The 16,557-nt window shown below is 45.3% G+C and overlaps 4 protein-coding genes across 4 annotated transcripts; 3 read left to right on the forward strand and 1 right to left on the reverse strand.

The window, feature by feature from the left end:
- Nucleotides 1-10,280: 10,280 nt before the first annotated feature.
- On the forward strand, nucleotides 10,281-11,265 carry E1B28_003183 (uncharacterized protein; the record flags this gene model as incomplete). Its single annotated transcript, XM_043160151.1, has 5 exons — nucleotides 10,281-10,352; nucleotides 10,408-10,572; nucleotides 10,622-10,690; nucleotides 10,991-11,059; nucleotides 11,110-11,265. 5 exons carry the CDS (start codon nucleotides 10,281-10,283, stop codon nucleotides 11,263-11,265), a joined length of 531 nt encoding a protein of 176 aa, XP_043002107.1.
- Nucleotides 11,266-11,378: 113 nt separating this feature from the next.
- On the forward strand, nucleotides 11,379-12,039 carry E1B28_003184 (uncharacterized protein; the record flags this gene model as incomplete). Its single annotated transcript, XM_043160152.1, has 4 exons — nucleotides 11,379-11,456; nucleotides 11,508-11,526; nucleotides 11,582-11,712; nucleotides 11,785-12,039. 4 exons carry the CDS (start codon nucleotides 11,379-11,381, stop codon nucleotides 12,037-12,039), a joined length of 483 nt encoding a protein of 160 aa, XP_043002108.1.
- A 24-nt stretch (nucleotides 12,040-12,063) lies between these two features.
- On the forward strand, nucleotides 12,064-12,752 carry E1B28_003185 (uncharacterized protein; the record flags this gene model as incomplete). The annotated part of the gene is made up of 5 exons (XM_043160153.1): nucleotides 12,064-12,126; nucleotides 12,178-12,411; nucleotides 12,459-12,487; nucleotides 12,568-12,655; nucleotides 12,711-12,752. 5 exons carry the CDS (start codon nucleotides 12,064-12,066, stop codon nucleotides 12,750-12,752), a joined length of 456 nt encoding a protein of 151 aa, XP_043002109.1.
- Nucleotides 12,753-13,939: 1,187 nt separating this feature from the next.
- E1B28_003186 (uncharacterized protein) lies at nucleotides 13,940-14,313 on the reverse strand (the record flags this gene model as incomplete). Its single annotated transcript, XM_043160154.1, has 2 exons — nucleotides 13,940-14,065; nucleotides 14,113-14,313. 2 exons carry the CDS (start codon nucleotides 14,311-14,313, stop codon nucleotides 13,940-13,942), a joined length of 327 nt encoding a protein of 108 aa, XP_043002110.1.
- Between the last annotated feature and the right edge of the window lie 2,244 nt (nucleotides 14,314-16,557).

Raw genomic sequence — 16,557 nt, forward strand, 5'->3', positions numbered from 1 at the left:
GCGGAGTTCTTTCGGAAGCCGAAGAGTATAAGCAACTGTGGACGGTTGAGCTATGATTTCAAAAGGACCGAGATACTTCTCCGAAAACTTCTTGGTCGGCCGAGTCGATTTGATGTTTTTGGCTGTCACTATGACTCGGTCTCCGACCTTCCATTCGGGATGCGGTATAAGCTTTTTGTCCTTCTGTTCCTTGTAGCGTTTCTGAGCTGCTGTTAACTCGTCACGGAGCATAGAATGTAATTCGTCAAGATCGACGACAAACTCACGGGCCCGTTCGGATGTGATATCGTGTTCTGGATGGACAGTGATGTTCGGATGATAACCCTTGTTGGCAAAGAAAGGAGAGATGCCGGTAGAAGCGTTCGGAGCGTTGTTATACGCGAACTCTGCTAATGGAAGAAGTTCGTCCCAATTGTCCTGCTGATAATTGCAGTAGATTCGGATGTACTGTTCTAAAGTTTGGTTAGCACGTTCGGTCTGTCCGTCGGCCGAAGGGTGGTATCCAGAAGTGAAGTGAAGCTTCATATCCAGAGCGGTACCTAAGGAGCGCATGAATCGAGAGACGAATTCGGATCCGCGATCGGAAGTGACATGATTCGGAACCCCGTGTTTAGAGAAGACATGGATAATAAAGATGCGTGCGAGCTGTTCAGAAGTGATAGTAGTGTCGGTTGGAATAAAAATGGATTGTTTAGAGGCACGATCTATAATGACTAGGATGGAATTATAGCCATTAGAATTCGGGAGTTCTTCGATGAAGTCCATGGATATAGAATCCCACGGATGGGCCGGAACTGGTAGAGGCTGAAGCATACCGTACGGTCGATGTCTCGGAGACTTGTTCCTATTACAGATAACACAGGACTTAACGTAATCACGGACCAATTCACGGATCCGTGGCCAAGTGTACTGTCGGCGGATAGTCTCTAGGGTACGATTCTGACCGAAGTGTCCAGCTAGAATATGGTCATGGAAGATGCGGAGGACCCGGAGTTGGAGATCCTTAGCATCTGGAACGTAGATTCGTTCATCAAGACGAAGAAAACCAGACTCATCTAAAGACCAACGGGATTTCTCGGGATCCGTAGCGGACCTGAAATGTTCCCGAAGGGATTCGTCTTCTGACTGAGCTGTTCGGATGTCTTCGTGAAGTCGTTCAATGTCCATAATGACACTAGCGCGAAGGACGGGGCCTTCAAGGAAGGTAGCACGGAGGGAGGAGGAGAGTTGTTCTTGTGTAAAGACTGGACGGAAGTTATGAGGATTAAGACTGGCATAAGCGGTATCCCCCTCTTTAGGGTAGACGTCCCATCGTCTAGTAAGAGCGTCCGGTTTAGTTCCGAGACGTCCGGGACGGAAACGAATAACCATGTTAAAATGAGAGAGATATTCGGACCACCTAACTTGCCGACGGGTAAGAATCTTGGTAGAAGTGAAGTATTCCAAGTTCTTGTGATCTGTAACCACGTCGACCGGATCTCCGGAACCCTCCAAGTAATGTCGCCACCGTTTGAACGCTTCGAATATAGCAAGAAGCTCCTTGTCGTGGACGTCGTAGTTGAGTTCGGGAGGCGTGAAAGTGCGTGAGTGGAAAGCAATAGGGTGAATCTCACCGTCCTCGGTCCGAAGGGAAAGGATTGCAGCTAATGCATAATCGGAAGCGTCGGTCTCCAGAATGATTTCCTGATCAGGAAGCCAGTGCGTAAGTATAGGAGCATGAGTAAAAGCTTCCTTTAACGTTTCAAATGCTTTCTGACATTCGGGACCGAAATTCCATTTGATCTGCTTCCGGGTGAGGCGGGTAAGAGGGACAGTGATGGCACTATAATCGTAAATAAAGCGCCGATAGAAATTGCAAAAACCAAGGAAAGATTGGATATCCTTGATCTTACGCGGCGGAGGCCATTCGGTAATGACTTTGACCTTTGCCATGTCCATTCGCAAGCCTTCGGGGGAGAGAATGTAACCGAGGTATTCAATGGTGTCTGTGTGGAAGTCGCATTTCGAAGCTTTACAGTAGAGACCGTTCTTTCGGAGTCTACGGAGTACTTCCTTAACATGCTCCCGATGGGATTCGAGGTCATCCGAGTAAATAAGGATGTCATCCAAATAAACAAGGACATTGACGTCAAGCATGTCAGAGAAAATATCGTTAACAAAGTGTTGAAAAACAGATGGAGCATTGGTTAAACCTTCCGGCATAACACGCCATTCAAAGGATCCGTAACGAGTCCTGAAAGCGGTTTTTGGTTCGTCTCCGGGAGCGATCCGGACGAGATGATAAGCATGACGTAAGTCTAGCTTGGTGTAAATCCGAGCCCTCCAAGGTGAGTCTAGAAGGTCAGATATGAGAGGAAGCGGATACCGGTCTTTCTTCGTGATCTTGTTAAGGCCACGGAAGTCGACGCATAGGCGGAGATCGCCGGACTTCTTCTTGACAAAAAGAACCGGAGCACCGTAAGGGGATTTCGAAGGAGTGATGAGTCCAGCACTGATATGTTCGTCTATGAAGTCTCGAAGTGCTTTGAGTTCCGCTGTGGAAAGAGAGTAGATCGGTCCATAAGGCGGATCCGAACCATCCTCTAGATTGATTTTAATATCGTAAGGTCTATGCGGGGGGAGTTCCCCGGCTTTCGACTCGGAGAAAACATCAGCGAACTCGTGATACTCCGTAGGAATACGTGCGAGATCCTCATCGGATAATTCCAAGGCTCTTCCGGTCACCGACTTTTCCGTTGTGTCTACCATCTGCATGGTATAAGATCGCGCACCTGATTGCTTTGTAGCGTTCAAGTAAGCACGAGCGGAGATGATGGAAACCAGCGGAGTCGAGTTGGAAGGAGCGTTAAGAAGATCTGCATAGGAGTAAATAGGCTCAAAAGGAAAGTGAAAAGTTTTAGAAGCGTAGCGGAGTTTAGCCTGTTGGCGTTTGCTCGGGCCCGCCGGAATGGATTTGTCTGAGTCCTCGACAGAGGGAGTCGGACGGTCGGCCGGATTCGGAAGCGTGTCGGTTCGGAAAGTGATACTGTTTTCAGACCAGTCAATCAACGGATTGTAGCGGTTGAGCCAGTTGTATCCCAGAACTAAGTTGCAAGTAGAATCTAGAGAAGTGATGTAAAAGTCGATTAGAATGGTTTTGCCTGTAGAGAACTTCATCGGAAGCGAGGCGGATGACGTAATAACGGAGCCGATGGAACCGTCAAGTAATCGTAAAGATATAGGTGAAATAGGTATTGTATGTACTAGATTCTTTGTAACAAAGCCTTTATCAATAAAGCAATGGGAAGAACCGGAGTCCACTAGGGCCAAGAAATTATATGTATCGGAGGTAAGAGGAACCGTAAGCGAATTAGAAGAAGAGAGCGCAGCTGCGTTGAGTGTAACCTCAGGATAGACACAATCCGGTGCAGTGCAACTCCGAGCTTGTGTCGAGGCATCGGAGTTGCAGCCTAGTTTCCCGACTTCTCGTCGGACTTGGCCTTCTCCGGAGTAGAAGAGACTGTCGCTGCACGGGCTTTAGCATCCTTCGCAGTCTGATTAGTCTTCTTCTTTTGACAATCCTCAACTTTATGTTTACCCAACCCACAATAACTACACAACCCTTCCTTCAACCGTCGGGCCTTCTCGTCGGCGTTGAGTTTTCCATCCGTTCCTAACTTCTCCAAGAATGGGAGACGGGGAGCGGCGGAGGCCGAAGCGGAAGCGTTGGAAGTGGAAGAGTTCGAGGTCTGTCCTTTGCCTTTCGGCTTGGACTTGGATTGTGAAGAGGAAGAGGAGTTGTTGTTGGAAGTAGAGGTAGAGGAAGAGGATTGTTTCGGAGTAGAATTGGAATTGGAATTGGAATTGGAATTGGACTGGCGATTAGCTCGGGATTTTTCGGCCTCGCGCTGCCAATAGCGAAGATCTACGGCTTTAGCGGCCGCTTTGAGAGGATGATACAACGCCGGCTTCCCGCCAGTGATGTTACTAACTCCATCCTTTAGACGTTCAGGAAGACCTTTATAAAAGGCATGCTGAAGAGCGGAGTCGCTATAACCAATTTTAGCTGCGATGTCGTTGAATTTAGTAATATACGGCGCGATTTTCTCGTTCGACCGCATAACCAAGTAATCCAACTTATCCGCCGCTTCTCCGGCGGCATCCACTTGACCAAAGTTAGTTTGGAGTTCTACTACCCAAGCTCTGTAGCTAACCATCCAAGCCGGCGGATCCAGCTCGGAAAACTCGCTACCTAACAAATCAGGTTCAAAGTAATCGAGAGCTATACCACGGAGGAAGGAAAGTCCGTAGTTGACTTTGGAAGCGGAGTCGACGAAGGATTCGGAGAAATAATTGAACTGGAGTTGTAGACCAGTGAGGAAGTTTTTGAGTTTGGTGGGGTCGGAGCCGTTAAAGGTTTCGGGGTCCTTCGGTTTGGCACCTTTCTTCGGTTTTGCTTTTTCGCGTAGCATTTGCTGAAGCAGAAGATTGTGAGTGGTGAGGTAGGTAGCATAAGCCGAAAAGAAACCCTCGGCTCCGCCGCCTTGTGGCGGACCATGACCACCTCCTCCACCACCGCCAGGAGGACCACCGCCTCCTGAACCACCTCCTGAGCCACCGATCGGAGGATCTGACGGATCCTCCTCCGGGTCAGTACCATCGTCAAAAGAGTCATCCTCGTCGTCATCCGCTCTACCCTTTCCTTTATTCCTCCTTGGTGTCTCCGGAACTTCCTCGATGTGCATTTCGGAGATGATCAGAGATTGTCGGGGGGTGCGTTGGTTGGAGCTGCGATTGCTGGAAGAGCGTCGGGGACGATTAACGGTACCTTGGAGTTTGCTCGGAGATAGTAAAGTATTGTATGGGTCGTTGGAATCAGAAGCATAAATGCTACTGACCCTTCGTGAAGAACTGGGAACTTGAAGATGGGATATACGAAGATGAGACCCGACATGGGTCGTAATCGGAGTAGGACGGGAAGGAAACATAGAATCGAAGATCTTGAACTGATCAGAGACGTCGTCCGGAGTGAACGACATTTTTGACTCAAGAAAAAGAATTAAACTACTGTTAAGGACGTGCGGAATGACTCGGAACCGAACGGAACCGAAGGGAGAAACGATAAGATAAGATATAAGATATGTACGGAAGGATATACTAAAAGAGGAATGATCTAAGATGAAGAGAGGGAAGAAACAGAGTTGATCGGAGCGTGTCGGGGAGCGACGAGGAGAGTGAAGGAGGTTGAAGAGAATGACGGAGTCTTGACAGTAGCCGAAGTTATTGGACAACGGCTTCCTGAGTCGAGCTGCCTTAGACCAGGTCACTGGAAACCAGAGTCAAGTTTAATTCTAAAGAATGTAACTACTAAGTTGTACATCTTATATAGGATAGAAATGTACAAGGTCCGAGATGGATTGTATAGTCGGATCCGCATTCGGACCGCCGACTCCCAAGCCGATGGTCTAGGCTTTAATAGGTAGTACGGAGATTAAGGTAAGTGGAGTAAGTGATTGTCGCGTCGGTCCGGATCGGTCCGGCATGGATGTAACACCTCTCCCAAGCTACCTTCAACATTAGCTCTGCTGCCACCAATAGTGGTGATGGTGTAACCAGCACCCCTCGACCCACTGCCCTTCAGTTACTCTTCCTACATTCCACGGTCAACAATTTGAGAATGCTCACGCCTTCTTAGACCTTGTTGAAGACCAGCTTCTCTTGAACCATATCCCGGAAAACGATTGGTCAAGTGCTGCAGCCACATTATTAAGGGACAATGCTCAAGTTTTTTATTTGGCAAAGTGACGGGAGAAGAAAGGACAGTTGTTGGTTTGGGAAGAATTTAAGGCTGCATTGTTGAAGGAATTTGATTCGCCAATTAGAGTTGATGAATTGAGAAGTTGAATGATGGCGATGAAACTTAACAGGGATGCATCGGGATTCATTCTGCAGTTCCAAAGGTTGGAAATGCAGATCACTGAGGAAAAAATGATGTTTGGAGATTGCCAATTCTATTTTATCCAGAACCTTCCTGACGATCTTGCAATTCATATTCGCAAGTCTCAGCCTACGACAATGGCTGCCATATACGAGTCAGCTTGTTTTTGGGAACAGTTGCATGGAGGACGTTCTTTTCAGCCACTAAGGAATGGTGGTAAGACTAACCAACATCATGCACCAAAATCCTCTCACTCACCTTGTTCGTTCCTAGCACCCTTAACAAGTGAGACTTCAGTGACTACTCAGTCTAACTCCTCTTCTGCCACAACCAACTCAGGTCCAGTTCCAATGGACCTTGATAACTTCGAAAACAGTAGTATGCAAGGGAGAGACAAGAGTAAGGTATGCTGTTATAACTGTAACAAGTTAGGTCATTATTCTAAAGAATGTTGTTCACCTCAAAAACCACGCACCTTCAATCCAAAGGCAAAACGTGTTCACTTCATGGAAACAGTTTACGATGGTGATGGCGAGTATGAAGAACTTGTCCACTCATTTCCATTGGAACCAATTGAAGAGAAAATTGAACCATTGGAATCCCATTACCTCCAGATCTCAACTCCAAGGGGTGACCATTGGGATAACGAAGGTCTCCTGTGTACCCTGTTCAGATTTTACAAAAGTGACCTCAGTTTGGGACCATCACAAAAGCCGATAATGGGTGCTGGGAATGATATATCAACCTCTATCCTCAAGAACAAACCAACCTATCAGTGCTATGTGTAGCACTAACAAATCAATCAATCCTCAACAATATAGCTATCCCAGTTGAAGAGTCTATCACCACTCAACACCCCAGAAGAATTGCAAGGGTGGAAATGCTTGCCAAAGGGTACACTTCTTATCTCTAAAAGGGTAATACTAAAGACTAGGGAAAGCTAGCTCTTAGTTACAGCTATCTGTGCTATGCACTTGAACAGCTAGGGGTTTTGTAGTAGGATTGCTTTGTGTCCAGTGGACTTAGAATGGAGAGTGGAAAGCTAGGGGTCCTCTGTGGACTATGAAACTCGATATGAAGACTGTTCTTCTGGATTTGAATTCTGTTGGTCTATCTCTGAATATCTCTGAAGGTCTCTGAACTGTTCTCTGAAATCGCTCGCTCTTATCCAATCTCTTATCCAATCACTGATTTAACAGGGCAAATCTAATCTCTATTTGGAGGCTATGTGCGGGCAGTTGCTCCAAAACTTTTCTACACACTGGCAGTACTTGCTTGCCTTAACTACAGATACAGGCCTGGTATACATATAATTTCTACACTAGCTTACAAATCGTTAACGGCACTGAAAACTACTACTAGGTGCAGCAAAACACACTCCAAGCACAAAGTGCACAAAACCAAACCCAACACTAGCAATTAGCGTAGTTGATTTGTGGAGGTCAGTATCAATGGACGCTCTCAGCAAGGTTCACTGAGAACTCTAAGATAGGACTTCAAAGGTGGGGCTTTATATGGTTCAAAACAAATTTAAATTTTGTGTTCACAAGTCAAAATGACAAAGGCTTTCTACGAAGTTCACTACTTCGAGGAGGTGTTCAATTCTTTCTAAGTTCAAATAGAGCTATCAAATTCAATTCAAATTCGAGTCAAAGTGACTCCACAAGTTCAAAGTTTCCAAGTACCAAAGTGGCAACAAATTCAAATCAAATTCCAAGTTCAAATCTAATCTTTTCCAAATACAAACACCAACTTCGAAGAAGTGGGGCAAAGTATGAGCCAGAGTCCCCTAGTGAAAGCACTTAGGCTTCTGTCGTAGGTTACTGGGGCAAATACTGCTGCTACCACCCTCCCTTATATATGCTTTTTCAAATAAATAATAATCAAAAGTCGAAGATATAGTAAAAAGTCGAAAATATAGAGAAATCCCTTTCAGAGATACCAAAGTACCCTTAATCAGGTATAGTACATGTCAATTAGATATAAAACTGTCCAGAATATAGTATTCCTTATTTCTTTTCCTCATATTTTCTTTATTCCTGTTCCAAGTTGGATATCTTTGACATTTGCATGTGGATACATCCTGACCCCTTTTTGTTTCCAAGGTGAGTCCCCATGTGTTCCCTTGTTCTCTCTTGTTCTATCCAATCTGGAATAGTCCAAAACTGTTCGATCTACATTCCAGGGATCGTTCCTATGGTTCTTTCCTGGTAGAATATCCTTTCTGACCGGACATCGATGACATCCGCCCCTTTTCTTGTTTCCAGCTGTAAGTTACAGCCACCGGCATTGTTTCCGTTCCTTAAGTCCGAAGTGGACTTTAGATAGTTACATCCCTCCAATTGTTACTTCCAGATGTACTTCTAGGAGTTGTTTCCGTCTTTTCAACCAATATCAAAGAAATCAATAAATTGATAGTAAAATCAAGTGTCCCCATGTTTGCTACTAGTATTTGCGAGTGGGACAAGGCCTATGCAAATGAACGAAGGTTTTTAAAAGGCTGCTTCATTGGTTCCTACAGGTTTCGGAACGTCGAAGACTCTCATCTATAAGGTAATTCGTACTGTTCGTACTTCGGATAACCTGCAAATAGACCTGTGCTTTGACTAGCAGCTTGGGCTTGCTCTAATCCTCATATTATGTTCCCATTTTGATTATATTATATATAAAAATGTTAAAAATGTGTTTATTTAGGTACTAGTAGAGTTCATCCGTGATATTGTCTTCGGGCTTGGCTGCCCATGCTGGGTTCTTGCAGGCGATGCTATCTAGCTGCATTCTCGCTTGCTAGTACTGCTAGCATATGTGTCTGACTTTGCTAGCTCTTTCTGCCAGGCATCTGCACACGGTCTGGAAGAGTCTAGCTCTTAACATTATTGGCCTCTATTCATTGGTTAGTCTCTTAGTGAGAACTCATATGGTTCGGCACATGGAATCTGATCCTCAATCCTATCCGAGAGTGCTAGCTCTCTCCAACCTGTCCAAAGACAGTCTGTCCCTATTGCTTTCACATGTTCAGGCACCTCTCCGATCGCTCGTACTTGACTTCATCTTGTCCTTGGTCTTGGGCGTGTGTTTTACTTCTCTCCGTAGCATCCGCTCGGTCCGTATGAACCGCTAGCACTCAACACTTTGGTGCGCCATTCTCTAAGTCCGTCTTTGTTCGAGAGTGCTCGCTCTCTCTCTTCAGGAGTCTGTTTAAGACTTCATCCCTCTTAGCTATGAGTCCAGTACTGAAGCATAAGCCTCAACCTAATATCCCTTAATCACTTTGTGCATAATAGACTACAGAGAGTGGTCTTTCTGAATAGTGACTGCTCACATAGTGTCTTACAGTTTTCAGACAGCCTTACAGTTTTCAGGCTAGCTCTATGGGATGCTCTCTAGCTGTTTCTCAGCCATACTAGTGTACTCTACTAGCGGCCATAAGCTTTAACTAGCAGCTAGGGCTCACTCTAGCTCTCATACGATGTCTATATCGTTCCAAAGCACTTAGTATATGTGCTGAAATGGACATAATGTAGTGTAGATGTCAAAAGTCGCATTATCTCCCCCAATCAAAAGAGGACTGTCCTCAGTCCATTAGAATAGACTGGGCTAACATTGTGTAGTTGCAGATAGCTTGTGCTTGCTCTTCAGCGCTCCTGTCATGCCTCAGATAGTTATGCCCGCACTATTGTCGAGCTAACCTCTTATCATACACACTCTTTTTGATAATCCTCAACGCTCACGCTGGTAACGCTATCATTGTCGAATTTGACCTTAGAACTTTTTGCATTTGAAGCTCTGTCAATTGAGCGCTAATCTTCCCAAAATAGTTATATTTTTGATCGCATGTGACTTGATCGCACCACTAATCCTATAATCCAAAGTTCCGACATCAACTTTCAATTTTGTTTCATTTTGCTCTCTCTATTCTGTCCTGAGCCTCGAGGCTTTAATTTCCGAACTTCTAGACCTTTCTAGTCAGGTGCTGGTTCGATTTCTTACTCAGGCTTTACACATATTTGTTTTGTAGTGCATATGTTGAACTTATAAGTTCAACCACCTTTCTTCCTTTCTTTCCTAAGTCCCCCCATCTCACTATCTCCTTCTCCCATCCTCTGGTCTTCAATAATGTTCCTAATCTTTTTCAGGTATGTTCACTGCAGCGGGGACGCTCCAGAGTTTGCTCTGGGGCCTTGGCTTTTTGCTCTCTTTTTCTTGTCATTGCTGAAACTACTCTCAGCCCTGCCCGATGTCATCTTCAACTACCGCTAAAGGAAAAGGTCGCGCTCTCATGCTTCCCCTGCCTAGTGATATTTATTTGGGGGGACTGGAATCTAAATTGCAAGATCTGCATGCTTGAGTCATTCAGCTTCAAATGAGTGGCTCTCAGGCAGGCTTCGGATTCCTGGCCCTTCAACAGGCTTTTCGGGATTACCGTTCTCAACTGGTATGTTCTCTCTTCTGTTATCTTGATACCCTTCATCTTACTGTCCCTTTTTTAGGAGGATATCTATTGTGCAATCATCCAGTTTCATGATGAGGCCTGGATCCTGCCCGCAGTCGCTATGCTCTCGCAGCTCTCATATCTATTGCACGATTATGGTCTGGAGTTTGAGCATTGGAGATATTCACCTGAAGCAATCAACGAGTTCTTCCAGGAACATGGGGTACATGTCACTTCCCTTCTGACTATCGTGAGGACTTAATCCTTCTTAGGTCTTCGAATTCCCCCCTGATCTGTTACTGAGTTATCTCCCAGATGCTCTCTACATGCGCTGTCCTCAGGTAGGCTCAAAGACCTCTCCTCTATTGTCTAGCTAACTTTGTCTTAGCCTTCCTGATCTTCCTACGCCATGATTCCAGTCCTAACGTCGCAACCTTCCAGCTCCACTCCTCAGTCTGCTCTGGGTTTGTCCCAGACTGCTCATCTTCCGGTTCCTGGTATGTCCAGGACCGCTGTTCCTTCTCTGAGTGTCCTAGTCCTTTAAAGTGCTGGGTAAGTCTCTATTCTGTTCTTTCAGAGACGCTGCCTTATTCGCTATGTAGGTTCCCCCACCTTTGACTGTTATTCCTTGATCCAAAAAGCTCAAAACTGGCCCCAAGTCCGAGCCGGTTGTCTTATCTTCTGACAACGAGAGCGAGCCCTTGGTTAGCGTAAGTTTTTTTAGCTTTTATTTCTTGCTCTCATACTTCAGTCTTTTTAGCCCTACAAGACCTGCTCTTGTGATGCTCCTCCTGTCGATGTTCCTGCAATTGGTCTCACCGTCGCTTCCCCTCGAGCTTGCCCTACCAGACCTGCTACCAAGAAAGCTGTTGAGAAAGAAGTGCCGCGCAATCAGCTTGATGTAGGCAATCTCTAGGCCAAACAAGGGACCTCCAGTGAGAAATTTCCTCAGAGCTGGGTTAATCGAGCTCAGAGTAAGTTTATCTCTGCCATCTCTCTGATTTGTATTCACTAATACTTTTGTTAGAAATGGACTTGCAGCTTGAGTACAGTGACTCTAAACTGGACGTCTTCCAGATTTTGGAAGCAGCACATTCTACCGCTTTTGTAAGTCCTTTCTTACTCTATTTTCTTTAGCTGATATATCCTCCCTTCTAGTTTGACAAGTTCACCCCTTGTCAGTGGTGCCTTCTTCTAGGTTCTGATGAATGTTATCCTGTCTGGAACCCCAGCAAAGCAGCCAGCTCCTACCGTCCTACCTGCCAAAGGTGCATCCCCCATTGCCAGAAGTGTTCTTTTAATGAGCAGCAGGATCCTGAGCAAGGGGATAAGCAATATGAAGTATCAAGCGGTAATTCTCTTGGTGAGTGTACTTTTTCTATCGCTTTCCTTACTTCTTTCTGAATCTTTCTTAGTGTTGTGATGACTCTCTGAGAGTCTTCAACGTCAGCTCGAAGCTTACGAACTTGCCCATGCTGCACAGATTGCAGCTTATTCCTCGGCTTGGACGCTCTTGAAGGATATCCTTGAGTCCCAGCATCTCTTGCACCTAGTTGGCCGAGATCCTGTGGCTGTCCTTCAGGGACTTCGGGAGGATGCTAACTTTGAGCTCTCTCCTGACCACTTGAAGATGTTGGCTGGCGCTCTCGGTTGGCCCTTACCTCTTGCTGCAGACTCCAGTGTTCATTGATGGGACAATGATCACTTTATCCTGATGTCTCCCGATAACACTATCCTAGCAGAGGCCAAGGTTCCAGGACCATCTCATCTCTCTCCTGTACGTTCTATTTCTCCCTCTCTTTTAACCATGCTCTTACCTTTATGCTAGCTTCCTGTCATTCCATCTTCCGTGCTTTTAGAGTCTTTTCATCTGGCCAAGACTTCTAAACAAGTCAATCCGGCAGATGTAGACAACAAGAGCATTGAGGGCGACGTAGACAAGGGCATTGAGGAAACTGCTGGTGAGGACAATGATGAGGAGGGTGCTGCTGTTCGTGTGAGCAATGGTGCTATCAAGCTGAGTGACAAGGAACTCGAAACTCTACCCATTCTCCCTGTTCCCGTAAGTAATTCTATTCTTTTAAACTTCTGTTCTTATTTCTTCCTCAGGGGCCGCTTCGCTCTTATTGTGACTCTGGGTGAGCAGAGTCTATGCCTATCACGGCTCCTCCTACTTCATGTGCTCGTCCTTGACCCGGTTCTGAATCTCCCACTTCAGAGGCTGGCTCAGAAAAGCCAATTTCAAAGAGAGCTCTCAAGAAGCATCGACAGCGCGCTTGTCGATCACAGGGGGAGCAGAAGGACTAGTAATTGCCCTAGTTCTCTTTTTCTCCATCAACGTTAACTTCCCATTATCTACAGAGCTTGATTATTGCTGGGTTTTTGTTTGCAGGTCTTTTGTAGCCCCTATCATTTCGCTTTTATCTTTGTACAGACTTCTTTTATAGCTGTAGTTCTCTTAGCTTTTTTAAAGTTAGATTTTCTTGTACCACTTCTTGATTTCTTGTGTATTTTCTAGTCCTATTTCTTGTATAGTATGCTAGTCATACTTGAATCTTGTGTATTGGTACTCCTGCCCTTCTAGGGCCTCAAAATGTATTTCTTTTTGTCTGACTCTCTGATCTAAGGAGTGAAATAAGTTCCAACCTCTTAAGTCAACCCAAAAGTTGGAAGTTTCAAGAGCTCGCGCTTTTTGCGATCGATGATCGATCACCCCTAGCTCTCTTCTTCTATTGTTGTAATGATATTCTGGCTACTGGCTAGCTCACAGCTCGTGTTCCTATGTTCCATCTTTCTTATCACTTAAGCGACGGCTAGAGAACAGCTCTGCACCTCGTTTTGGCCTCATTGTAATGGCCCAGAATTCTAACTTCTTTGTCTTTTGGCTTATCGGACTAGTCATGGGTACCATCTCTCCCAAACAAAAGAGAAGTCAACTCCGTTTGACTTGTAGTTCTGTTAAATGAGCAGGAATGTACCAAAGAGTCCGAAAACATGCTATCAAATTCAAGGCTATAAAAGCTCACGCCACTCTCAGCTAGACTTCAGAACTTAGTTCTATCACATTCGTTTCTTCTCTATCACTCTCCTCATCTAGTATGCCTCCTTCCAGTGAATTCATACTACCCCGGGAATGGGTTAAAATTACTCAATCTATTTTCCGAGGTATTTCAGATGCTCACCCTCTCAAGACTGCATTCCTTGCTGTTGATATATGGCCACCTGATCGTCACAGTCACCCTTTATATTCATTTTCTTCATGTTATCCTCCTCATCCTTTCACTATTATTGTGTCCGGTTGAGGAGGTTCATAGTTCCTTTCTATACACTATATTTGGTTTTCTAACTATGTTGGAATATTTATTACATCTTCTCTTGTATCTTTACTTTATGATTGTTACCACCATCCCATATGCACACCTCTTACTAGTGTTGTGCGGGCTTGGGCTTGGCCTGAAGCCTGGGCTTGGGCTCAGCTTCAGAGGGCTTGGGCCTGGATATTTTCAAGCCCAAGCTCCGGGCACTAAGCCCTAGGCTTGGGCCTGGGCCCAGGCTTAGTATACAAATTTGCAGTCGTTTACTACGTACATCTAGGCGTCTGACTCCTCGCAATCTGAACCTAAATCTAGCAACAAACAGGAATCCTCCACTGACTTGGGTAGCTCAATCTCCAGCTTCTCTGCCTCTCCTGCAACGTCCTTCTCCTCCTCATCTTCCTCAAGTGACATAGTCAGTACCATTCCTCAAGTGACATAGTCAGTACCATTCCTTCAAAAATCTCTACATCCTTCATTGTACCCATGCACCAAAAGGCAACCTTGAGAACTTGCAGAGCTTCGACGATGTCGCCATGTAGTCGGTTCCGGCGCTTCATGATTGTGATATCAGCAGTGGAGAATGCTCTCTCGCTAGACACCGATGATGCCATAACAGGAAGGAGATCGTGGGCTATGGCAATCCACATAGAACCGATATTTGGCAAAGTATACCACTCAAGAGTCAACCTAATATCAGAGCTACGGGAGTAGCACCAACACCATATCAACCCAAAAACTAGTAAACCTCCGTGTAAAGTCTATCAATAACTCTACACACCAGGAAAGGTTGCAAGGGTGGACTGCTTGGCAAAGGTTACGCACAAGATCACAGTCTCAATATTGTATGAAGGTTTTATGAAATCAATGTGTAACTGCAAGTGTAAAACACCACAGCTACGGGGATTCTAGGGTTTGTAGGGGCTCTGTTTATTGTCCAGTGGACTAAGTGGGACTGTGAATTTCGTCTACGGTAAGACTAATTCGAACGATTGGAGACTATTGCCCTCGACGGACGCGAAAACTAAGTCCTCGGTGGACACGAACGCTAAGACCCTCGACGGATCACGAAACAGTAATCAAGACCTCGGCGGCCTACGGACAGATAGTTCTCTAGTTTTGACCTCGACGGTCTCGTATAGTTCAAATCAAATCTTATCGTTTCACTGCACAAAGACAGGGCAAATCTCTCTATTGGTGTCAAGAGCAGTTACTCACGGGCAACCCACTCAGGACTTTCCTATGCACAGGTAGTACTTTTTTTTATCTACGGATACATGAGCTGCTTTTATACTACTTCTATGCTAGCTTTGTAATCCTATCTCTACTTGTTTCATCTCTAAAAATAATGCACCGTAGCTACAAATCCATGCGGAGTCTTATCGCTAGGGACTGCTACATGTGCAGAATCTTGTCTATGGAGCTTTTCCATATTCGAATTATATGTTTCGGACCAATCTGGACCGTTCTTCACCCTTGTTTCAGCATGTAGAATGGATCTACATAGGCGTACCATACGGTATTTCCTGCCTACGGACCTTATCCTGCATTTCGACGTTATCAAATCATATGGACTTTGTGTGTCCAAGTAGTTCCAGCATATGGATCCAGAGTTCCTAATCGCCGTAGCACATGAACAGCGCGGACTCCGAGATCCGTTGTTCATTCCTGCCTGGTTCCTAAGGTACTCTATCTGTGATCTGGGATCTGTATCATGTCTTTTTGTCTTTTCCTCAGATCGGGACTTGATCTACGGTCATATCAAATTTCTCCTAGTCTGTGTGGTCCTATGTCCGATTTCTTGTCAACTAAATCCCCCATAGAAGTAGGTACTCCTAGTATGAAGGTCTTTTGACTCCGTTAAGTTCTGCTATGAACGGTTCTGTGAAGACTACAAGTCTTCTAATAGTACAATCCCTTGATATGCCAGTGCATAGTAGAATGTAGAGAGTAGAACTCGGTGAATAACCGCTTAAGTCCTCTGCTTATAGTGTTCTACAGGTTTTGAACGGTCATACAGTTTTCTGACACGATCTATGGCTCTCTCTAACTGGTCTAGCTGCACCTACGGCACATTCTACTAGCGGCACTAGCTTTAACTAGCAATTTGGGCTCACTCTAGTTCTTAATACGATAAATATCGCCCCATGGCACTGTTTAAAGTGCAAAAAGAACCTTGTAGCATAGTCAACTAAGTCGCATTATCTCCCCCAAACAAAAGAGGACTGTCCCCAGTCCATCTACGGACTGAGTACAACATCATCTTCTATCATTTGAATTGATCTACGGCTCTTTCATTTGGTAGTTCTACTAAAAGCCTTCAAAATGGCCCGTAGATCTACTCAATCTTATCTACGGTGTACACTCTAGCGTACAACCGTCAAGTCTCTGACTTAGAGAAATTTTGAGCTCAAGCTCTACGCTGACCAGTGCTAATGTTCCCAAAAAGGAAATGTTCCGACATCAAAATGATTTTCCCATGCCAGAACTCCCACGATGCAATGTTCCGTCGTTAATTACTTCCATCATTTCTTAATTATGGCCTCATCATTCCGTAGATGATTTCAACAGCCTCGAGGCTTTAATTTCTGTAGATCTGGAATATTCTACAACATTCTGTGATGTTCTACGGTCATGTGCTGGTTCATATGTTGGATTTGGCTATAAAAACTGCAGCAGTTGGACTTAGCAGAAAATTTCTTTCCTCCCTTCTCCCACCTGCTCTACGGTCGCTCTTTGCCGCCGTTCTTCATATCTTCTTTGCCACTGTCCCCAACGTCTTCGAGGTGAGTGGGGACAATCTACGGAGGCTTTGGAGTCTGCTCCGAGGCCCGTAGATTGTTTTCGCTTTTCTTATATGTTTCTGTGGTGTCACGTATTAACGCGACGCCGTA

This window comes from Marasmius oreades, chromosome 11, assembly GCF_018924745.1.
Source record: "Marasmius oreades isolate 03SP1 chromosome 11, whole genome shotgun sequence".
Taxonomy (NCBI): domain Eukaryota; kingdom Fungi; phylum Basidiomycota; class Agaricomycetes; order Agaricales; family Marasmiaceae; genus Marasmius; species Marasmius oreades.